The 25,966-nt window shown below is 43.2% G+C and overlaps 1 protein-coding gene across 1 annotated transcript in view; it reads left to right on the top strand.

The window, feature by feature from the left end:
• Nucleotides 1-6,687: 6,687 nt before the first annotated feature.
• Nucleotides 6,688-25,966, top strand: part of thsd7aa (thrombospondin, type I, domain containing 7Aa) — a gene marked incomplete at both ends in the record, with an annotated part of 129,034 nt that continues 109,755 nt past the window's right edge. Inside the window, one exon of the mRNA XM_080045915.1 lies at nt 6,688-6,841. Within this exon, the coding sequence (XP_079902041.1) occupies nt 6,688-6,841 (154 nt within the window). The remainder of the gene's footprint in view (nt 6,842-25,966) is intronic.

Below are 25,966 nucleotides of genomic sequence, written 5' to 3'. Positions count from 1 at the left end.
AGGATCCTGGCAGCACTGTTCTGAATGTACTGGAGCCTCTGGATGCTCTTGCCAGGGATCCCGATGAGGAGTGCATTGCAGTAGTCCAACCTTGAGGAAACAAAGGCATGGACGAGCTTTTCTGCATCTGCCAGGGTGAGTGTTTGACGGAGTTTGGCGATGTTCTTGAGGTGGTAGAATGCTGTCTTACAGAGGTGTTTGATGTGGGTGTCAAAATTGAGTTGAGGGTCCATTTTAACACCAAGGTTGGTGACAGATGTGGAAAGGGGGATGTTTTGGCCAGAGAAGGTGATATTGGTGATGGTGGGGGAGCGGAGCTGATGTGGCGTGCCAACAAGGATGGCTTCTGTTTTGGAGCTGTTTAGTTGTAGGAAGTTGAGCTTCATCCACGCCTCTATCTCCTCCAGGCAGGTGGTCAGTGTGGATGTTGGCAGAGGGGCAGAAGAAGTGGGGGTTGTCCTGATGTAGAGCTGTGTGTCATCGGCATAGCAGTGGTATGATAACCCATGCCTGCTAATGACACTGCCCAGGGGGAGCATGTACAGTGAGAAAAGGGTGGGGCCCAACACCGAGCCCTGGGGGACACCGCAGGTGACGTTGTTGGTGTGAGATTTTGCTTTGCCCAGGGCGACGTGCTCAGTTCTGTCAGTGAGGTACGAGGTGAACCAGTTTTGTACGTTTCCTGATAGTCCAATGGTGTATTGCAAGCGGTGGAGGAGAATATTGTGGTCAACCGTATCAAAAGCAGCTGTTAAGTCCAGGAGGATGAGGAGAGATGGGGAGCCGGTGTCTGCTGCCATCAGGAGGTCATTTGTGACCCTTACCAAGGCTGTTTCTGTACTGTGGCCATGGCGGAAACCAGACTGGAATTTTTCAAACAGGTGATGTTGTATGAGGTGATCCTGAAGTTGTGCTGCAACTGTTTTTTCCAGAACTTTTGACAGAAATGGGAGATTTGAGATGGGCCTGTAGTTGGAGAGGACTTCTGGATCAAGGGTAGGTTTTTTTAATGTTGGTCTGATGACAGCAGTTTTTAACGCAAGTGTTGTCATTATATGGGGCTGCCCTTGACCTGCTGTGCAGCTTTCTCTAGAGGTATCTCGCCTTCTCACTCCTTCTCATTACCAGTATCTGTTTGTCGTCTTAAATGCAGCCGCAGACTGTAATCCCAGCCAGCAGATTTCCCACTAATCAGGGGAAGATTCCATCCCCTTAAAGCCCCTGATAAGCCCTGCTTGCTGGTTGAGCCTGTAGCTCTCACTCCATGCAGCCTGCTTTCTCTCCCCTCCATATCCTCCTTGAGATGCCCCCACCGTGACCCATCATGTGACCTCTTGTCTTGGCTGCACCTGCAGATGCACTGATTCCACACTTTTTCAGTCCGATCCAATTCCAATATCTGGGTTTTGGATATGGGCCCATATCAATACTGTCCGATATCATAATGATTCTACATTTCTTTGTTGTTGGTGATGTCATGTGTGAGGTAAAGAAAGGCTTAAGCAACACAGCAACTCTAATTTAAAAAGAGCAGGATATATATAAAAGAAATGCATAAAGGTTTATCTGAACTGCTTTGAATACAGAAGAACATAAGTTTTTGAATTTTGCTAAAATCATTTTTAATGTGTGATATACCTTATCACATAGCCATGGTCTTAAACATGTTCATTTATTTATTTATTTCATGGTTAAAATAATATAGAAAACATTTAAAAACACACTATGGAATTTGGATCATTGGTACATTCACTTGAGTTGTCAATCCGATTAGTAGATTGCGTCCACATCTGACCCGATACTGTCTGATAGTGGAAGGGATTGGTGAAATCCAGACCCGCACCAACCTGGTCCTGAATGGAATGGAAGCAGGTGGGAGTCTTTCAGAAGAAGAGCTGCCACACACACACACACACACACACACACACACACACACACACACACACACACACACACACACACACACACACACACACACACACACACACACACACACACACACACACACACACACACACACACACACACACACACACACACACACACACACACACACACACACACACACAGTCATTCAGCAGCACAGAGGTTCAGTGAACCTGTCATGAGGATGTCAGTCTGGTCGCCTCATTATCTGGATATGAGAAATGGATTCATACTCTGGGCTTCAACAAACCACCTGTCATGTCATGAGCTGCCCATCAGAACATCCATTCGCCACACTGTTACAGTTTCAAAATATGAAATAAACCATATATTATTAAATATATGTGTGGGCCGCCTGTAGCTATGCAGGCACAGTAGAGCAGTGGTCCGCTGAGCGTAGGGGTTGGTGGTCCTATCCCCTTCCTCTTGCATCATGTCCATGTGTCCCCGTGCAAGAAGCTCAGTACGTTTCATGCACAGTTGAGTCGAGCTATGGTTAGAGTTGAATTAGGCCATTTAATTGGACTACTGTTCTTGTCCCAGTATATACAAGCAAGAGAGGTGAATGGATTTAGTATGTCTGACTGCGCAACAATAGCCCTGTGGCGATATGCCTGCTTTAAAATACAGTCTAGCTATCTTCTTATCTTGTGATTTTAGAACATTTATGTAGGAATGACCATTCAGTGTGTGTGTTTGTGTGTGTGTGTGTGTGTGTGTGTGTGTGTGTGTGTGTGTGTGTGTGTGTGTGTGTGTGTGTGTGTGTGTGTGTGTGTGTGTGTGTGTGTGTGTTTATGGCATCAGGCAGGCCAGCTGGGTAGTTTGGGACAGAGGGGGCCCAGCATGGTCGGTGCTGGACTAATTATGGGGTCCACACAGAGCAGCAGGTTGAAATGTTCCTTTATTTGGCTAATGGCTGTGAAATGACTGAGGGCCTGGGGGGATTGGGGAGGGGGGTGTGGAGGGAAGAAAGGGTCTGGCTTGTGTTTGGTTGCCAGGTCTGTTGCTATAGCAGGACCAATGTATGTGATGATGGACAACTCTCCCAGGACCGGAGGAGGATTTTCTGACTGATAAATGGCAGTAGTGGTTTAATCTATAGCCACTTGACACACTATGGGAATACAATCGTTAAATGATGAACTTTCATATTCTGTTTTCTTGTAAGGAATACAGTAAAATGTGTAGTGTATAACTTAAAGGGTCATTTAATTTTTTCGTTTTATCTTTTACTTTAAAGGTGCAGTGTGTAATATGACATCATCAAGTAAGTTCTAGAAAGTTCTAGAATGCAACGCTCCCTGGGTAACCCCACCCCTTTCGAATAATAACAGAAGCTACAGTGGCCTTCAAGGACAAGAAAAATTCAAATTTTTAAACAATGTACCTGATGACATTCCAACTATGACACATGATATATGGTCCAAAGTATGGAGAGAAATATGGACATATATGAGACCCTTTCTAAGGAAAAAAATAATAATTCCAAAAAAAAGAATCAGCTATTATGCACTAAATTAAACGTACTTATGGATATTATAATTATTTTCTACAAAATCTGCTAGGAAATAAAACCCAAAATTCTACACACTGCAGGTTTAAATGTCTTTTTCCATTACCTCATAGCTACTTTTTATGTCATGGTTGAATTGCAAACAGTATGGAAATAAAGGTGGAGCCATTTTGCTAGCTACGTTTGGCCCCCCTTTTTTACATACCCTTTGATAACATACCAGTTTACAGAGCCTATGGCTGTGTAATAAGACCACCTTTTGTTTTCAGTGCACATATATGGACAGGTAGGTATTTTGACACCAAGCATTCAGAATAGCTGTCCTATGTTTTAATAGCCTAGACCTAACCATACTTTGTACATGGATACTAGGTTTAATGTTCTACAGTTTTCTTATATCCACATGGTCGGTGTGTAGCCTACTGTACACTGCTGGCTAAGTACAGCTGTCAGATAGCAGTCTGAACACATACATTTTTAAATTTTTAACACTTTCAAAGTACACTATATTTAGTCTGTGGGGTTTTTCCTGATCTCTGAAATAGAGCTAATAATAAGAACCCATTGTCAGCATAGTCCCACCTATGAGGGTAAGACCCAAGTTTAAACTCAAAACTGGGCAGTTAGCTTGTAAGGAAGACCATGGTTAAATTGACAGATGTGTGCCAACCAAATAAAGTCACCACTTTGAAAAAATAAATGAAAGGAAACGTGTATTGAGTGAGAGTATAGCGAAGAACTATTAGCCTTACAGGTGTATAGATAATGTAAAGTAAATGGAACAATATGAACCCCAGAGCAGTGCTATTTAGCTGGCGTGTGGGAGCGTGACGACTGACCCTGTCCATTTGATTTACTGGCCAACCTGCCACTGATCAGATTTATCATCTGCTTTCATTGAGTGCAGCGGCCGCCTCTCATGAATAATAACAACCTCTTCTATCTGAGAATGATGAATCTTCAATATCATACAAGGTCAAGACTAAGCCACAGCAATATCTGATACTTTTTTCCAATATCCCTTTAACTGTCATTGTTTCTCTCTAACACACACAGACACGCAGACACACACACACACACACACACACACACACACACACACACACACACACACACACACACACACACACACACACACACACACACACACACACACACACACACACACACACACACACACACACACACACACACACACACACACACACACACACACACACACACACTGATCAATCAATTTCTTATTTTATGTTAATATTTTTTATATGCAAACAAGTTAGGGTACATAATCAACATGCTGACAACTGACAAAGTCTTTGCGTCTGTCTCTGTATTTTCAGCGTGTTTGCTGTTAATGTTTTTAGCTTTAGCTTTCTGGGGCAATTTTTTTTCTTTCATTTGCAGCACATTGTTGTGTTTGTTTGGGCTTCTTGTATGTATTTCTGAATGATCATTGTTATCTCTCAAGCACTGCATGCGTCTCCAAATAGTGATAATATTTTGCCCTTTTCAGCCACCGTAGAAAAACCCATACAGAACAACACAAAATACAAACAATGCCCCCAATAGAAAATACCATGAGTACCTGTAGTAAAAGCACAGGAGAATTCATTCATTCTAACTTGACTTTAAGTTTGAAAAGATTCTATGACCCTTCTTTGTTGACTTCTGTGGGGAAGAATCTTCCGTTTATTGAATCCCTGTCTAAATGAAGTTTTCCAAAAAGAGTAGCTCCTTACAAAAATGAGGTTGACTCATTGTCACACATTGAGTTACTGAGTTCAAACCTTCTACAGGTTTTTAAGTATTGCAACCACTGGAGGAAACATGATTCTTGTATAAACCCGTGGTGGCATCCACGTCACACACACACTTTGAATGTCCTAAAATGTTCCTCATACAGGTTACACTAGATTTTTACTCATTAAGTCCCAGAGTGACATATACTCAACATCCTGGTGTGGTTGTCATGTGACAGCCATGTGACTGTGACAGGAAGTGACCTCCCAAAGATTGCAGTGTGACAGGTGCACACAATTGGAGAAATAAGCACATTTTAAAAGCTTGTTTTTTGTTACTAAAGGTGAATTAAAACCCATTTAACAATTATAATGCTTTAATAGGGTGCAATGTATTACCTTTGTCACAATAACAACAATGGGATACAACCAAGGACAGGCCTTACCGTAATACAGTTCAAAATGATCTCTAAAGTGTTTTATTATTTCAACATAAACTAACTTTTCTTTGTATTAATTGATTCCCAGTCAGGAAACACTGGTAATAATTGCTTATCTGGATTGTATGGACTTCAAACAGTACTGTGAAATCACAACAATAGACATTCTGCAATAAATATAAATGAGTATAAATGATTTAAGTTTTACTAAATAGGCCACACACACACACACACACACACACACACACACACACCACACACACACACACACACACACACACACACACACACACACACACACACACACACACACACACACACACACACACACACACACACACACACACACACACACACACACACACACACACACACACACACACACACACACACACACACACACACACACACACACACACACACACACCTACCTACCTACCCACCTACCCACCTCCACCTGCTCGATCCATCCAGCTGGATCCTACTTCGATCGGAGTGCAGAAGAGCTTCACTGAGCGCTTTGAAAAGGGATGAGAGACGAGTCAGAAGAGAGGGAGGGAGAGGAGAGCGGGTGGGCGTGTATGCGTCTGTCTGTGTGTGTGTGTGTATATGGAGAGAGAGAGAGAGAGAGAGAGAGAGAGAGAGAGAGAGAGAGAGAGAGAGAGAGAGAGAGAGAGAGAGAGAGAGAGACGCTGCCTCCACCCGGCACACAGCAGCAGCAGTAGCAGGCTGGGCTCAGGGATCTATTGTTCCCTGTTTTGTTAGATGCAGACCTTAGTGTGTTCTCTCATTAAGGATCCAAGAGAGAAACAGAGACACGGAGCGGACGAGGAGAGCTCAGCCCCTTCACTCGCCTGCCCGGGATTTACTTCTTTTTCTTTTGGGAGCGCTGGTGTGGACAAAGCACAAGCCGACTGACTACACGCACCCACAGCAGGCGCACACATACACACACACACTTGAGTCCGGGCTCTGTACCTCGTGGCCCAGGCTTTTTTGCTTTATTTTTCTCTCTTCACTGCATTGGGGGGAACTATACAGTGTGGAAGTCGTTGCCGTGGTGTTGGCCATGGGGCTGGCCGGCAGAGGCGCGGGGATGCCGGGGCGCTTTGGAGTCTTTCTCTGGAGGATATCATCGTCGCTGCTCTTTCTCTCCATGTGGGAGCTGCTGGTGGATGCACAGACCGCAGCGGAAACTAAAGCGCAATACATCTGGGAGACAGGTAACGGTCCTACCCCCCCCCCCCCCTCCTCCCCAACACACCCCTGTGTGTTTACTCTTCCACCACCGATCTATCTATCTATGCTGCTGGTGAAGTGTCTGTGTTGGATGGATGTCCCATGCCCATGCATGCACTAACTCCTGCAGTCTTGATGCAATATTAATATGTCAATGTTTGTGTACATAGCAGGGCGCAGGCAGGCAGGCAGGCAGGCAGGCATGGTGAACTTGCCTAAAGTGTTCTGTAGGTTTAATCATTTTCAATCACATCTTCTACAACCCTTCATAAGCAAAAGCTTCTTCTCTCTGAGCCCTTTATTTCTTCAGAGGTGCAGCATAGCAAGCATGTGGCAGAGAGGGTTGATGCATTGGAGCCATCTTTGCTCACTGTATATGGTGTGGTAACATATTTACTGCAGTCCCAGAGGTGAATGCCCCAGACTAGGGGGGGGGGGGGGGGGGGGGGTTTATAGAGGAGTGGGGCTGTGCATGTGCTGTGCTGTCTTTTGGCTTCTTCTTCTTCTCCCCTGTTTAAGGCAGCGGGGACTCCTCAAATGCCCTGTGCTGCTATTGGACTCATTTATCACAGTTTTGACATGTATGTGCAAATGATAGAATGGTGTGTGTGTGTGTGTGTGTGTGTGTGTGTGTGTGAGCGCGCACTGTATTAGCAGGTTGAAAAAAGGAGGAGCACTTGCTAGTTATTGCTGATGCAGGTGTTATGTGTGAAAGAGTAACCCAGTGATGGATGTAGATGAGTTAAATCAAGAGTGTTGAGAGTACAGTGGCTCTACAGTGAATAGGCAGCATGCAGTGTAGTACAATACAAGGTTCCACGCTGCTGCTGCTGTTTTGGGTGGTGTCTCTTAACCGGTGCTGTGCCTTATTCAGCACCCCATGCCATGGAAAGCAACCCCCCACTTATAGCACTGATGCTGATAAATGGAGGAAGTTTCCTTGATACATTTGTGGACATTTCAGCGTAGATCAGTGAAATCCTAATAAGCACAAAATGACTGATGAGTCTGTAGTATGAGTTCATATTCAATGATGAAGTAAACCAAGCAAAACAACATCCCACTGGGGCGCCCTTAGCTCAGTTGGTGGGGCTTCCCCCCCCCCCCGGACCGGGCCCAGCAGCAGACCCGGGTTCAATTCCCGCCCGCGGTCGTTCTCTGCATGTCATTCCCCTCTCTGCCCCATTTCACCTCTGTCTCTTAACACTATCAATAAAGCATGAAAAATGACAAAAAATATCTTAAAAGAAAACAAAAAAAAAACATCTCACTGTGTGCAACTATGATGAATTATATATTTAGAAAATATTCAGAAAGACAGCACACAGTTTAGCGGGCCATTCATCAACCTAACATGAAGACTTGTGGATATAATCTATGCGTTTTGGTTAGCGTTTTTAAAGAGGCAACCGTCTTAAAATTGCGCGAGGAGGGGCGTGCTTTCCACGGCAGGGGGGTGCTTAATACGGCAAAACACCGGTGGACATTCATTCACTGTGTGTGTGTGTGTGAGTGTGTGTGTGTGAGAGAGAGCAGAGCACATGGTGAGAAGGACACGGTGCTGATGCATGGTCCAGCAGGCAGAGTGAAGGAAGGGAGGGTGTGTGAGAGTGTGTGTGTGTGTGGGGGGGGGGGGAGCTGATGGGACTGTGGCCATCGGGACACGAGTGCCCTTTCGGTAGCTTGAGATACATTTTTCTCTTTTCTCTACTGTTTAATCTCTCTCTGTTTCCCTGGATCAATTGTATACTGGTTGGACTAGGAACCTGCAACCCCCTCCTCCGACCCCCCCCCCCCCCCCCACACACACACACGCACACACATGACCAGTGGGAGCTGATCGATAGCTGTAGTAGTCCTGGCAATGCAACTCTCACTGGCTATACGGGGATCAATACTGGCTCCTTGGGGTGGAGCCTGAAATGCAATCTAGAGTTTTTCCATAATAATCTGTATCATCAACAATGTGCAGGAAGCAAAAAAAACAACAAAAATCCAGAATCTCCGACTCCACCTTTTATGTAAAAGTCTTAAATGTCAGCAGCTTCTGAAAAGCTTGCTGGCATGCCCCTTTATGTGTCTGTCTTATTGTCCAGCAATAAGAAATTATTGGCAAAATCCAAAAATAAATCTTTTCGCAGAGGAGGGAAACCTAGGAGCCTCTTAGCTGCAGGAAATAGTCAGTGCCAAAGAATCTATAGTTTGAAATGAATCTAAAAAATGTTGGCTCGGACTACACAAACCTGAATCCAAGAAACGTCAAAAAACACAAACAGGTCCAACTCTCCTTTGCATGCTTTGTTGTTGTACCTTAAATGATTTGCTATGGCTCACACCCTGCGAAAAGGAACGGGGAATCATCCTATACGGTATTATGTGCTACACCTCCCACTGTGATAAGGCACAGGGAGGGGGATTAAAGGGAAGGGAAACCAGAGCAGATTGGCTAGACAAAGTTAACCTAGATACGTTTCTATGGGCATGTTTATGTGTCCTGGTGGCTTAAGTGTGTCGGCACTCGGGCTCCCTGATGTGAGTTTGGCTCTCTGTCAAGATGTCAGGAAGGGACATTTTTGCACGTTATTGTCTAGCAGCATGTGACAATTTATGAACACTTGCAATTTCCTCCTGCGGCACTGATCTTTAGCTATATGTGCTTAAAGGAATAGTACAACACATTAAGCCTCAATCTCCAGCTCAAGAAAAAGTCGACATGAACTGTTCCTGTATATCTGTACTGCTGTGCGTGCATTTTTGATATAGAAATGGGCATAGGTCTCTCATCCAGGTTAGCTTAGCTCAAACACTGTTATAGTCAAGGGGAGCAGGTCAAAAGATACACTTTACAACATCACTTAACGCCCCCCTGTGTGCTTGTTGGGACTTGTTCATTTATCACGTAATGTTGCGCTCCATATTTATACACTTAATATAATTATAGATTTAAATACATACTGGAAGGAACCAGGAAGTGAATTATCTTTAAAGGGGGAGTGTAATATATATTGCTGTAATGACACATTGGCTAAATCCATACCCCTGGTGCAGATGGTTGTGTGAAATTAGCCATAGGAGTAAAATGTGGGGGGTTGGGTTCTCAGGAGACAAGTGTTCCCAGCAATAAGTGCGGAAGTGCCAAGGGAAAGAGTGCGGTTTCACTAAATGCACTGTTGAAATACTAGTATTTAATCTATTTAATAATGCCCTATGGACTTCCTAGTAAGGCTGTTTTATAAGCAGTGCCACAAATGCTTAATGAACCCAACAGATGAGTGGTGTGTGTCACTAATACCTGCATATGTATGGGATATTGTCACATGTGTGTTCTGGCACTGTGCGTAATGTCTTTTTGGCAGACGGTTTCAGTGTTTGGAGCACAGCAGCCACAGACAGAAGGTTGGACATCATACAGTCCTCTTCCTCTATGAGTGCAGTGTGCACATTACTGTCTTCACTGTTTTTCCTCCTGAACCCTTTCCAGTAAAAAAAAAGAACAAAGGAAATTGTATCTAACCAAAGACCAAGATTCTATAATGGACCGTCCATTCTAACTGTATGTGAACCGACCATCAGCTTAATACCTGTCACTCTGTCAGCTCGATGCTTTTGTAGGAAACTCAAGTTTGTCTAGATATTATGCATATTTGAATTAAAATCCTAATGCGGAATTTTTGGCCAGCCTGATTCACAGCCTGACCTGTGGTATAGGGCTAGTGCTCAAAGTCAGCTCAAGGGTCAGTGGTATTCTGTTATGTTGAATGTTGTTATGCTTGTGTGATTGAAATAATTTGCACACTTTGTTTATGTTATTTAACTTTCCAATACCATTAAGCTTGTTTCCAAAAACCATTGAACCATTTGTGTGAGCACAGAGTTAAGGTGGACATTGAGAGCCAATTTGAAACACAACATCAAAGTATTGAGTGTATTGTCTCTCATTGCTGTTCACACAGGCAGGCCCAACTTCAACCAATCCTCTCCTGCTTCACGGTATATAGTCAAGATATCTAGATGAATGGGGTCCAGACTACACTATAATAAAAGCTGATGAATCACAGAATGTGCCTCATTCAGGTTCCAAGCAGCAGCAGCCCTTGAAACACTTTTTTGGGTGCTGTATACCTCCTGGTTTGCACTTTGTTTCAATGCAGTGGTGCACCAAACAGCGTGTGTATAACCATGGGGTATGGAACACTTCCTGGCACAGTGGCCGGACAACAAAGGTCTCTGCAGGACCGCCGCAACAAACAACAACAATGAACCAATGCTAATTAGAGAGGCAGCTTCTCCTTGTCCCAGACCCAGCCAGCTTTTTCAAGAACCAATGAATGGAGGCTATTTAGTCCTGCATCAAACCACACACACACACACACACACACACACACACACACACACACACACACACACACACACACACACACACACACACACACACACACACACACACACACACACACACACACACACACACACACACACACACACACACACACACACACACACACACACACACACACACACACACACACACTTAGAAGCGACACAGAAGTGTCTCTGTATTGTCCTTATGCAGTGTGCCGTTCTGTTCAGGCTGTTGGCTGCAGATGCTTGTGTCCATGTGGCGCACAACAGAAAAGAAGAAGAGGCTTCAACTGGAGTCACACGCCCAGCTCTTTGTTCTCGCCCAACAGCACACACACACACGCACACACACACACACACACACACACACACACACACACACACACACACACACACACACACACACACACACACACACACACACACACACACACACACACACACACACACACACACAGACACACACACACACACACACACACACACACACACACACACACACACACACACACACACACACACACACACACACACACACACACACACACATTGCCCCGTCCCCTCTCTCTCTCTCAGGGTGACCTTTGACCTCAGAGCTGAGAGGGCTCTCTCCAGAGGGCATGGACAGTGAAAGAGGAAGGCGGGGATGCAGGGTGATATATAACAGCATCTCCAGGAGCAAGTGTCAAGTGCTTAATTCAGCCATTTACACAGCAGTACATTCAATAAGCTCCACACAGGTGAATGGACTTATTAAGGATTCTATAGATGATGCAGTGATACCACTATCACATCTGACACATTTAAGTTGCCATTGATTTTGAGGGGGAGGGGGTGGGGGCTACTCGTGGTGTAGTGGTTAGAGAGCGTTAGTATTTCCCCCTTGGTTAAAAGTTCCTCAGCAAATTGTTCTCAAGCTGTTCTCTCGTACTGTTTTGAGGTTCTTCAAGTCTTCTGAATTGAACAGTTTACTGTTTCATGTAGCAGGTTGAACACCAGAATGCTGTTCCCATCCTATCTCCCACCAGTCTGCAGCGCTTTCTTTGCTTTCAGCTCACTTACATTTTTGTTTTCCAGCGCAGTGTCAATTCATAGGTCTGAATAGTTGTCCATACAGTGAGGCTGTATTTTTGTGCATTTTTCCAAAAGCCATGACTCCTGGATTCATCTGTGACTATTGCCACATTGTTATGTTAACAACTGGTTAAAGAGGACGTTTTCTTAGCTCTGGTTTCTGTCTTTTTGCTGGACCAAATCCCCTGATTTCACTCTGATAGCAAATATGGCTGTTTCTTTAAATGTCGGACTGTATTGGTGGAATTGTAGTTTGAATAGCAGCATGCATGGAGCTTTGGGTGGGGGGGGGGGGGGGTTTGGAGCACGCTGCTGCTAATGTTGAGCACCCTTTTCATTACAAAACATATGGACGTTAACAAGTGATTAAAAGGCATTTGTTGTTGTTTGAACAGACACTTGAAGGTTCATGATTGGCCTGTGCGGGCGGAGGAGCTGGAGGAGTTTCTATCAAGGCATAATGGAGGCGGTGCAATGATGATTTCTGTTTTCCCTTTTGGATTTATCAAGTGCCAAATTGCAGCCATTATTCTGTGTGGGTTTTTGAGGAGCTACATCCAGCTGTTCAATTCCGCCTGGCAGAACGCCCCAGGTGGAGGGAGGAGGGATGTGTGTACGTGTGTGTGTGTGTGTGTGTGTGTGTGTGTGTGTGTGTGTGTGTGTGTGTGTGTGTGTGTGTGTGTGTGTGTGTGTGAGAGAGTGTACACACAGGTGCATAAACACACCAGCACTCCACAGAACTCCGTGCAGTGTCTTTGTCTCTCTGTCAAGCTGTCTGCTGTCTCTAATGGACCCTGTAATCCCCATTAACATTCACACAGTCCCATTCCCTCACTTGACAAGTAAAGAAAAGGTAGTTTACAATCTCAACAGCCTCACAAAAAGCAAGAGTGACAGTGCGATTGGTTCCTGCACCCACCTCCTTTAGCTATTTTATTCTATTTCTTTTTTTTCTCAATCACTCAAACAGCTATGGCAACATCCATTTACTTAGACACATACACACAGAGACTAACACACACACACACACACACACACGCACGCACGCATGCACGCACACACACACACACACACACACACACACACACACACACACACACACACACACACACACACTCAGGGATGGGCTTTGTGCTGAGTGTGCGTGTGTGTGTGTGTGTGTGCCGTGCCTCATTACTCCCAGTGAGCGGGCAGACAGTGGGGGGAGGAGTGATGCTGTCAGTAGCCCACCTACAGGCAGTGGACATGGGGCAGGCTGAGTAATTACATGGGCGCGTGGGGTTGTTCGATCCGGTTTGGCGACTCGACCCGCGTGGTTCACCACCTTGTCTGTTAACATACAAGAAGAGGGTTCAGCGGAGACGTAATAACACACACTCAGCTTTGACTGGCTAAAAGCTTTTACAGATGTACAGTGGGCTGACACTGGCTAACTAATAAAAACCAGTACATGTCCTAAAGAGCTTGTTCATTACATCCACACTAATACAACAGTAGTAGGCAAGACCAGCAACTCATATAGCTAAGTCTTGGATCTTTACAGTAGTGGGTTTTTTAAGCATTAGATGGAATCAATAGGGTTCATCCACCTGGGAATAATGAATGTGCTTCAGTGAACTCAAAGAACAGTCAGGTAGTTAAGACATTAGGATTCATGCTCTGCTAATAATGACATTATTACCAGAGCATTTTGTTTTTTAGAAGCCATGTTTTGGACTGTGTTGGTCATGGGAGAAATCTGGCCTGATTTCTGGTGGTAGTGGAAAATGTAGAGGGGGACTCATCAGAATCTCTAAGGCTCATCCTATGGGGACCAGTAACATACACAGACAATCTTATGTGTTGGCCTGAAGTTGTGGCATTATCTTAACTGAAAGGACACCCTTATGCAACAGAGCACAATGCAGTTGTTGGTTGCAAGAGGCATTTAGGAACTGACTTTGAGCACATGCATTGTCCTTGGGACACACAAAGCACACTTGGCTCAGTTGGCTGACGATATGTCATTGGTTTTTGCCAGTATTTGGTCAGAAATATCAGGCAAAAAAACAATGTTGGTGGGCCAGGGGAAGTAGCATCTACTGCCCAGGAACTGTTTATGGTCCAAACAATGCCAGTCCTACTAGCCACATTGCAGTGTTTAGCGACGTTGTGCTGCTCCGAGGTAAACCCTTGTTTGACTCACTCAGGCATATCCCAGGTGAGCCGAGGGGGAAACGTGCCAGAGGATTGGCCTAAGCAGCATAAAGAGCTTTCACACATGCAACCTGCTTCCTCCTCTCCATGTGGTCCTCCCTGTTACTGCTCACTTCCCCATAATCCTGACCTTAGCCTATGATCTAAATACCTTTGGTCTGTGTGTGTGTTGGCTATCTTCCATTTGTAACTTCAGATAGTGAGCGCTGGACAGATTATTTCTCTGTATCCTTTTAGCAGAGAACCACGGCAGTCTGGCGATTAAAAATAGAAGAAAAATAAAAGGCTAGATTTCTGAGCTGAAGTGTCAGATTTTGCTCCGGGTGGCTGCTCAATAGAAAACAGCTGCTTTAATCTGTTAACACAGGCGCAATAAAACATAAAAGGCAGACACAAGCAGCAGCAGATGCATGGCGTGTGGCCCGGGCGTTAGTACGGAGGTGAGATTTTAAACATGGTGGGTGAAACGCTTGTGAGTAGACATGTTGACCAATCAGAATTCTTCAGCAGTGCAGCCCCGCCCCAAAGGACCTGAACCTTTGTTGAGTCCTACCCCCCCCCCCGGACCCCCCCCCAAGCAGGGACTTTGTCTGGGCTAAGAAAGGTTCCAGTAACTATGGTCCGGGCCCTGGTTCCTGTGGTGGAAACAAACAGGTGGATAGGGGGCTAATCATGATTCCTATGAGCATATGCTTACCTATCACCAACACATTTAGGGTTTGCTTACGTTTAATGCAATTAAAAGCACTTTGGTCAAGGTTAGGGACGATGGTGTCAATGGTTTAAAGCCTTTAGTGTCCCAAATTACATTTGGGTTAATAGGGGAAAATCCACAGCCTCTTAGTCAGCTAATGGTAGCTTTAATGATGGAGTCATGAAGCACGCACGCACACACGCACACATGCACGCACGCACGCACGCACGCACGCACACACACACACACACACACACACACACACACACACACACACAGAAAGACTGTAAAGAAGAAATAAAATAAACTTATAATGCCCAAAGTGACGACCGAAAGATCCAATTTCCATGGGGAGGAAATCTGAAAATATATTGAATTAGTTGTATCCTGCCAACACCTGCCCAGAGGAGAACATGTGATTCTAGTATTTTGAGAGTTACAGTGGGCGCATGACATATGTCTGAAGTTGAAGTTTCTTTGCCTTTTTATTTTATTTTTGCAATTGATCTTTCGATGATAAATAAATAAAAAAATTAAAAAATTACAATATCAATTGAGACTGTTAGATGTATTAGTCTGTCCAACACTCAAGACCAACAAATCTGATTTTTTTGAGCTTGTTAATACTCCCCAAAATGATGATTCTTGATAATTGTTCTTAAGCCCTGACATTTGTGTTCAGTTTCTTTCCTGGGAGAATTTTTTGGCCCTTTAAAATAACAACACCATCAATTTAGTAGACATGTTCTCTTAGCAAACACAAAGGCCAAATGTCTAGCCTCTAAATTGAAAAAGACTGGATTTCCATATTATGGATAGTCATGCGTCTAGATAATCACATCTTAACTGCACATATTTTAATGACATTGAGCTCAGTCCTATGTTGATGTTTTCTTTATCTCCCATCAGTTCGGCTATACGGCATTTAAGAATGAAATCTAATATTCACACTGCAATCAATTTTCTATGGGCATAGTTTCATTCCACTCTTTATCTTTACAGACAGAACCTTACACTTACGGTCTGTGACAATGAGAATGTTCAGTAAATTATATGAAAATATCATTGTCCGGTTTCTATTTCATTTTGCTAAACTGAATCCTAGATGATTTGACCCTATATGGTATTTGCTCCTGTGCCTCCATATACATTCTGCACTGTACATGTGACAAGGAGAGCAAAACCTTCCCCTACTAGCACTAGTACTATCCAACACGTTGGTATTGTGGTGTGTCTTGAACACTGTATCTCAGCCTCTGGGGTTTAGTCCTTTTGTTTTGTTTTGAGTTGAATTAAATTAAATTAAATTCAGTTGAGGGCGATAAAACATTGGAGACGGATGGAAAGATACGAGGTGTAAATATATGTCTTATTTATATAGAAAAAAAAAAAATCCCTTAAGATAGCAGCACTTGAACTGCAGTTATCACTGTATAATTCATCCGGTGGTGGTAGAAGAAGTGGGCTCCCTGGAAGAAACACACACACACGCACACACACACACACACACACACACACACACACACACACACACACACACACACACACACACACACACACACACACACACACACACACACACACACACACACACACACACACACACACACACACACACTCTAACAGCAGTAGGTTCTCAGCCAAGGTCTCCTCAAGGCATTGAGGAGACCACTGAAGTCATAACACAACACGAGCCCCAGCAAGTGAGCTTTAGTTTTTCACGGTCCAATGATAGGCTGTCTAACTAACCCCTTTATTAAATGATTCTCAGCTAACTAATGCTAACAGGAAGAGACACACACTCTCATTCTGATTTAGGGCTTGAAATCAGTATAAAATATTCCCTGCCAGTGTGTCACAACATTGTCACTCCATATATTTCTTGCTTAATCTTAGCGTTCACTGGTAGCCCAGTCCGCTAATGGAGATGAGACGACTTGGTTTCTGGAAAAGGGGTAAAATAGATAGATAGCTAGATAGAGAGATTCAAGTAGATATTAATTAGAACCCTTTGTCGAGCCACCACAGCCACAATGAATGATTTGATAACGTCCATTCAAGTGATCTGCACATGAGGTATTTACTACAACAGTTGAAAATGTGAGCCCCAGTATTTGAATTTGATGGATTGGATAAGAACTTCTATCTATCTATCTATCTATCTATCTATCTATCTATCTATCTATCTATCTATCTATCTATCTATCTATCTATCTATCTATCTATCTATCTATCTATCTATCTATCTATCTATCTATCTATCTATCTATCTATCTATCTATCTATCTATCTATCTATCTATCTATCTATCTATCTATCTATCTATCTATCTATCCATCCATCCATCCATCCATCCATCCATCCATCTATTTTGCTCTGGCAAGTTGACTGCTAAAGTGAGACTGCACTTCCACTTGTTTCTTGAAAAAACCCATCACCCCCCAGAATGCATTGGGGTGACAAAACAATCAGCTCAACTTCAAGCTCTTTTGCCACGCTGCTAATGTTATAGGCAGGAAATTGAGAAATTGAAATTGCAGAAGATAACATTACATTACATGATTTTGCTAGAACTCCGCCACTGCAATGATAATTTAGACCCATGGACACACCCAAATGATGACGTGTTTTATTTATTTCATTGACATTTTGAAACATGACCATCATCTTCAACCAAAGAGCATTCCCTTCCAATTCAATATTTAGCTGAGACCTTAACATCTTTCTGATCATGTAAATATGCAGATATGAATTCCTTTTTTAATATTAGTATTAGTCTTTATTTCAAGATGGCGACACCTCAGCTTTATAAAACACTGTGGCAAACCCTAGTGTTATTTATTATAATTACAGGACAATTACATTTCCAAACCAGACGGTGCAACTCAAATTTTACTGTCAAGGTTGTATTTTGCTTCATACTATTTCATCAAATGCTCATTCATTTAATTAGCTTAATGACATAACTGCAGTAAAGGCAGAGTGTGGGCAGGCTCATTATAGCATTGACTTATAATAACTGGGTCACATCAAATTATAATCTGACATGAATAAAGCCAGCGGTCAGTGTGTGTGTGTGTGTGGTGGGGTCAGGCTCTCTGCAGGGAGGCTCTCTGACCTTGATTTATGGACAGAGCCGGTTCCAGCCCGTGGTGATTTGATTAGTGAGAGATCTGCCCCGTCATCACCCTACAGCAGCTTCACCAGCTAGCAAAGTGGCTAGTGGTTTTAGCAAACGCCAGCCCTGGTCTAACAATACACAATGTTGTACCCAGAATGCACCAGGCATATGTTAATGTATGCAGAGTTTGAGGAAAAAAGAAGCTATCACTTTAAATGAAGCTATCACTTTACGCTTTAATCTGTAGAGGAGCATTAACAGGAACGACGTGTGAAAGAGAAAGTGTGTCGATGTCAGAGGGAAACAAAGCTGCTTTATTTTTTAGTCTGGATCTCACTCTGTCTCTCGCTCTCTGAGATTAAAGCCGCTGTCAGGCAACATGTCTTCCTCAAGTGCAAATGCTCAGTTACTTTTATCACCTGAACAAAACATGTCAGTGTATAATGAGGTTATAGATGCTGGCCTGTTCGCACCTAGCTTATGCGGTCTGCATTTTGGTTCACTTGGACCAAACGATAGAGACCAGACCAACCGATAGGTGTGAAAGAGAACTAGCCTGGGTGAACCTAGCTGATTTCGCCCTGAAGACTAGTCTGGACCCAACCACTGTTTGGCCCAGTACACTTCCTCCCAAAGATTCTGGCACCAATCACAAAACGCCCAGACGCGCTAGAGGCGGGGCTTAACACTATGACGACAGTGAAGCGACAGCCATCATTGGTCTGATCGTTTGAAGATCTATCCAATGAGGCGTTGTGATCTACGTCCGTTGATCCTGCCTCTTCAAACCTCGGCAATAACATTGCTGATTCCAGAGCCATGTTCCATCTCAACTTAGCGATAGCCAGGCTAAAAGAGAACCCAAACTGTTGAAAAAAACAAACAAGGTATCATTCTCACATCTGGTGCAAAACCAATAAAGGGAAGTATAAGCTACAGCACTATCAGGTGTGGAAGCGCCTTAAATGTCAACGAGATGGTGCGTAGAAAGATAGGGACAACAATAACTTTGTTCATTTGTGCAGATAGAGATTTGAGAAGGTGAGGATTTGTTCTCAACTGTAAGATACAGTACATAGTGGATGAGACAGCTGACCTGTTATGGTTCCTCCTGTAGTACTTGTTCTATGTCCATTGAAGTGGGAAAAAAAGACAAACTTTGTGGATAAGGAGGATGGTTTGGTTCCTGTCGTTTTATCTTTGTGCGGGTGACTGCAGGGCCCCTGAGTTAAGTGAGTTACAGGGCACCCCTCCATTCATCATACTTATGGCAGTCAGTGAGCATCCGGAGGGAATGCTCCTTCAAATCATCCTCCTCTTTCTTCCTTTAGAATGCACCATTACCCACAACCCACCAGCAGCCAGCCTCCCTGTGCCAGCCCTGGATCATCAGGCCTGTGCAGTGTGTGGGAATCAACCGGCTGGCTGGTGGTTCTGTGTGGGAAACTGGTGGAAAGGGTTCATCCTCTGGAGGGCATGACAGCGCTCAGTTCAATTGAATGGCAATGTGTTCGGATACAATTTTAATTCCCAGGAGTTTATGATTATTGAAGGCATACTAAGCCATCTGCATAGATGCTCAGAGCGAGTGGCTGGGCCGTTCCCCGAAACGTCAAACAGTGACGTTCTGGCCCTGGTTATTTTAAACATAATCAGATGCTGGCTCTGAGCCAGGCTTTTGTAGATCGGCGTTAGTAGAGCTGTGGCTGTGTGTACACAACCAGCTTTTTTCATCTCGCACACATGGACAACAGACAGGTAGCGGATGGTGAGTAGATGTAACACCCGGGACTCTAAGAATCTATAGTAGTAATAAAGGCAAGTCAAGTGTACATCATATACTCCTTTAATTTGTATCATATGGACAGGGAAAACAGTGACATAGCATCTCTGCCAACAAACAAACAAAACACAACATTAGTACATCCTAAAAAAGTCATTCCTTGAATATTAAATACATTATAAATCCTAAAACATCTCGTACCTTCCTTGCAGTAAGTTTGCAGGGAACTGGCGTCAACAAGCGCCTCCCGAGCCCGAACCCACCGGCCCAGCCCGCTACAATCACAACACAAATCACACGTTTATCAAACACACCACACATCGGACCATACCAACAGAAGCATGCTTAATCGCACTCTACTCACAGTTCTGTGTGCAACGGATCGGATTCCCCGCACGCTGCCGTATTGACATGACGCTCCCCCCTTATTAGCGTCATGAACCTACTGGCTCCCGTAATACAGGGAGTAACCGTGCCCAGGCTATTCAGCCAAAATGCCCGGACTACGTGCGTCTTTTTACAATTACATCCCCGAGGGTATGTTACATAGATATTAGCTGATTTTGACAAAAAGTGCTCTTGACAATGTGACCGATACAAATGAACAGGGGAAACCTATGGGGGCGGAGCTGATTTATCACACAGGCGGGACACGCACAAGGACAGGAAGTGAAGACGAGAGGCGCGGTGAAAACAAGAGAACATATTACTTACAGAGCCTTTAACCGGTTTGGTTCAGTTCGGTACGGCACAGCACTCATATTTATTTGCGTTTCCACTTTCAAAGGTTGTGAAGGCATCCAAAATAAGAAAAGTTTACCTATTTTTGTCATCTTTTTGTTTTGCGGTTCCAAGCCATCCAAAAGGTTCCAAAAAAGGGTGGAACTACACACTGCAGTCCGTTGATTGGACGACAGAATAGTGATTTCCATGCAAGAGATAAACATCTGTATGTAATCACCTCAGCAGATCTAGGTTACCGTTCCATACCGTTCCATACCGAACCGAATTGTGCGACCACTAGAGATAGGAGGTTTTCGGATATCCAGTACCTTATTTCTGGCAGACAAATGATACATTATGACTTTTTCGCAGTTTTTTAATGGAAAATACATTTGCAAATCATATGCATACAACTGGTCCAAAAGATTGTATTTATATATATTGTATATATTTATATTAACACACACACACGCTGAGACACCAACACAAGCAACATTATATCGTTAGTTTTCATTTTGAAGGACATTTTTCGTCATGTTTTAATCTAAATTTTTCTGTCAAATGAATAGTGCTTACTCAATATCATATTCATGGATGGATTCCAGATCATTTAACAGGATTTGCAGAGCTATCATGCACTTCTATTCCCTTTGTACAAGCTTTTTCTGGTCTAGAGTTGGGATGAAAGGTGTAGGCGTTTGAATCTCTCATGAATTGACAGCCTGTCTACAAATAGCCTGCAATTATAGTGAGGAGATGTAACTGTCTGCTATGGCTTTGTGAACAAGGCCTTTGATGGTATTATTAACACTGACATCAGAGAACCTGGTGTTATAGTGTTGATGCCCCTGAAATTTCACGAAAAGGCTAAAAATGTTTTTGAGACGTGGTTATCTACTGTGCTTATAGCAAGGACACACATTTAATATTAGTATTGTGTGTTTTTTTCTTCTGGCAAAGGAGAAGTTAATTATTTTGTGATGACAAAATACTCCTTTTCATGAAAACTTAAATAGTAACTTAAATTAGTAAACTTAGATATTTTATTTGCTTGACGGTCAACAACAAGTCACTTCTTTTGTTCGTGATCTTCTAGTACAATGTGTGTGAGTGAAAAGAAGTGGAGCTATCAAGATGATCATTTGATTGTATTGTATTGGATGCCAATGTATACGGTTTGTGTCAAGATAGCAAATAATAAAGACAGTTTTCCCCCGATCATCCAAACAAGATAAAGTATATTTACATGATAGCCCTTTAGCCCCAACAGTGCATGTTACAGTGTAGGTCAGTGTACAGTGAGGCAACATGTAAACAACATGTCTCAGGTGAATGCTGGGAAGTGTGTTAATTAGGTAAAACAGCTCCCAAATGTTGACACCTATCATTCTGTTAGCAAAACGTAATAAAGGAAACTCAAGAAAAAATGCTGTTCCTCATAAATTGTGTATAGTATCACCCACAAACTCAATTGACCAATTCTGCTGTTACCCTCCAAGCTGCTTTAATTCCAGCCTAATGTGGCCACTTAACTGCTTGCCAAGCCTTCCTGCTTACTATATTTAGCTATCCTAGGTGTGTGTGTGTGTGTGTTTGTGTGAAATTCCCTAGTGCGAGTGTTTCACATCAATGGCAAGCTAAATAAAATGTTCTGCCTACTGCACATTCACTCACTCACACACACACACACACACACACACACACACACACACACACACACACACACACACACACACACACACACACACACACACACACACACACACACACACACACACACACACACACACACACACACACACACACACACACACACACATCATTAAGTTCCTGTTTCCGTGTACTGCCTGGTACAGTCTGGTCCTTCATAACCCCACTGCTGCTACACAAAATGATTCTCTCCACTTCATCATTTATGTGTGCCTGTGTGTTAAACAAAATGTCACAGGGAGACAAGTGTGCTCCCTGCTCAATAACTGTCATTTTCCTAACCACTTGAGGAGCTGATGGGAAGCCAACATGACCGTTGAAATTGGTAAATGTTGGTGTCTGGTTTTTGCACCAGACATAAGGCCAACAGGGCGGGCGGAATTTTTTTTATTTCGTTTTATTTTGATGTGTTGTGTAATCAGACAATGTTCCTATAGAAGAAAATGAGAAAAAGGTACAGTTCAGTGTATTTGTTACGCTGTATAAACTGTAAAATGTCTATCGGTGTTTGCAGCTCGATATGACATTCAGCTGTTCACCAGTAGTGTTGCATTGAGATTTAATAATGAATGAATACTTTTTTGTATACTGTTTTAAATTTGAAGAAATAACATCAATTCTGCTTCAACAGAAGCATGCACATACAGTACACACACATACACTTATTCATGGTTGTGGTTTTAGGCAATGAAAACACTTTGGATTGAGGCTAAACAAGAAATGACATTAAATATTAATTAAGTCAACATATCTGGTCTTGTTTTTCCAAGTCACTGTTGTCACCTTTTCAATATTTAAACCAAAACCAGACATTAACCATGCGCTTGTGTCCAAACAGATACGTAAGAACCAGAATACTGATGATGCTTTGGTTGCTACACCTGAATATTGTATTACAAATGACACACATTTTTGCAGCTTGAGAGCCACGTTCAAGGTCATTATGTCCATATTATACAGTAGTACTACGGCTACCTGTCTGTGTGTGTTACTGGCTGGTGTCCATTGAGTGCTAGAGGGTTAGAGAAAAAACAACTAGAGGCATTTAAGCAGCTTACACTGACAGCGCAGAGGGCAACCCGACATTAACCTTCAGCCAAAGTCACTGGAGCGTATCCTGTCTGTCAGAGCAGCTGTGTGAACTCTACACACCTTTACCGCTGTGTAGGACATCTAATCTGAGTACCCAGAAGCCCTTGCATCACGACAATATGGCCAGTGCCAGCACTCCTGGGCAAGAGCCACTGAAATATGTGGTAAAACAATCAAAAATGCCAGTTTGATTTTGACCTTTGACCTTTGACTATGATTGGCCCATTCATAGTATGATTAGACTATATATGCAACATCACCATTTTTAGGTTGAGTGTCATGCAAGTCTGATGCAATATGGAACATTTAAACTGTCTACAGCACAGTCAATTGAACCCCCATATACTGTATACACAATTTGATTGGTTCGCTGATGTAACCTCCTCACATATTGCAAAGACTGGATGTTTTTTTTCATCATGAGTGACATTCATTTTGAAAAAGCTTGCACTTTGGTGAGGAAATTAAACTTTTAGAAACATCAAATCGGGCCTTCACTGAACTTCAAAGAAGTATCTGCATCCACGTCAGGTTAAGATTCACTGTGAGGTGCAAGGAAGAGGGCAATATCAAACCCACCGTCATGGTCATGGTGTGTGTGTGTGTGTGTGTGTGTGTGTGTGTGTGTGTGTGTGTGTGTGTGTGTGAGAGAGAGAGAGTTGTGTTTGTGTGACGAGATGAGATGAGAGATCAAGATATCTTATTGCAGTGAGAGACAATATCCTTTCCTCCCGTCTCCGTACAAAACACATGTTGTGTTGCTAGGTGTTGTTTTAAATTTTGGACAGTGCCAAGCCTAGATGTCTCCTCACGCCTTCAACCTTTTATGTTAAAGGCAAGGCAAGGCAAGTTTATTTATATAGCACATTCAGACACAAGGCCATTCAAAGTGCTTTACAGGGGCAAGATTAAAATACACAATACACACACAGAAAAGCGAATGAATAGAAATAAAACATTTAAAAGCTAATGAATAGAAATAGAACATTTAAACAAAAAATTGCAGGTTAAAGCAGCTCCGAGTAACATTCAAATATCTTTTAAACAGCCTCATGTTTCCTCACATAATCATAAATTACCTTTAACAGCAAACGAGACCATCAGTGCAAAGAAATACGTTTTTATATAGTTTTTATTACTGCATTTGGTCTGGTCGCACACCCAGTCCGATTTTTGGTTCACACGTGCATGCTCTATGGTCACATTGGCTATTCATATTGGTCGCAGATTTCAGTGTGGCGCAACAACGCGATTTGAGAAGCCTATCCCTCCAGGTGAGGGAAGGGGAGCGGGAGCCTTGTTTGAGACAGTTATTTATCGTCATAATGACTGATAACGGGGCTGAACCATCAGAGAAAAAAAAGAAAATGCACTGAAGAAAAGCTAAAAGGGAGAGATAGGCGGGCGGGAGGGCGTTGCCAAGCAACGTCTACACAATTTCACGGGAGCGAACTAGACTGCAGTGTTTACTCCTAAATGAATGAGCGGTAGCCTACTAAAACAAAGTTTACTTTGCCTCACCAGCATCATCAGATGACCATTATTCATCTGAAATAGTCATTATTTACAACATAAACACATTACCTCATCGTGATCCATACTAACTGCCATCTCTCGTTCATTCGCTTTCTGTGAGGACACGTAATTTTTCAGCTTCGTGAGAGGTGACACTGCATCAACTCATTGCAATCAGGTGTGTGTAGCACTGACTGGCATTAGTTGATGCTGTGTCACTAACCACTCTCACGGAGCCGAAAAGAGTCCGGTGCCCTCACACTTTCAACACACTGACATGCACTATATTGCTTCCTGATCATTTGCTTCCTGATCATTTGCTTCCTGATCATTTGAATCTCGCACGCCCGGCACAAGCTAGAAAACAGCTTCACGACAGCTGGCGTCGTAAAAATACTACCGCTTTTGTCCAAAGGGGACGCCAACGTGCCATGTTACTCGTAGTGGCTTTAAAATGGAAACAGAAAGGTCTTCAAAGGGATAGTTCAGTATTTTTGATGGTCGAACCACGCTGCAGTGCAGTGTATCAGACCACGAATCAGCAGTGGAGACATTGTAAATCTAAAATACAATTGAACGGATATTTATTTTATAGGTATGCATTCATATACGTTTCGTAAAACCGTTTTTCTGCTAGCCCCCTCTGCAAAAGCACAATGCTGACTTCTGCTATAGTGACAAAAACGTTTTAAAATGTTTTTATACCATCTCCATTAGGTAACAGACTAACTGTGCATTAGCACCTCATACAACCACACTTCAAAAATACTGAACTATTCCTTTAAGTAAGGTGAATCATGTCTACCTCACACCAGCTCAGAAAGAATACGTCAGTAATT

The sequence above is a fragment of the Ammodytes marinus genome (genome assembly GCF_949987685.1).
Source record: "Ammodytes marinus genome assembly, chromosome: 17".
Taxonomy (NCBI): domain Eukaryota; kingdom Metazoa; phylum Chordata; class Actinopteri; order Uranoscopiformes; family Ammodytidae; genus Ammodytes; species Ammodytes marinus.
This window is presented reverse-complemented; position numbering and strand designations above follow the sequence as displayed.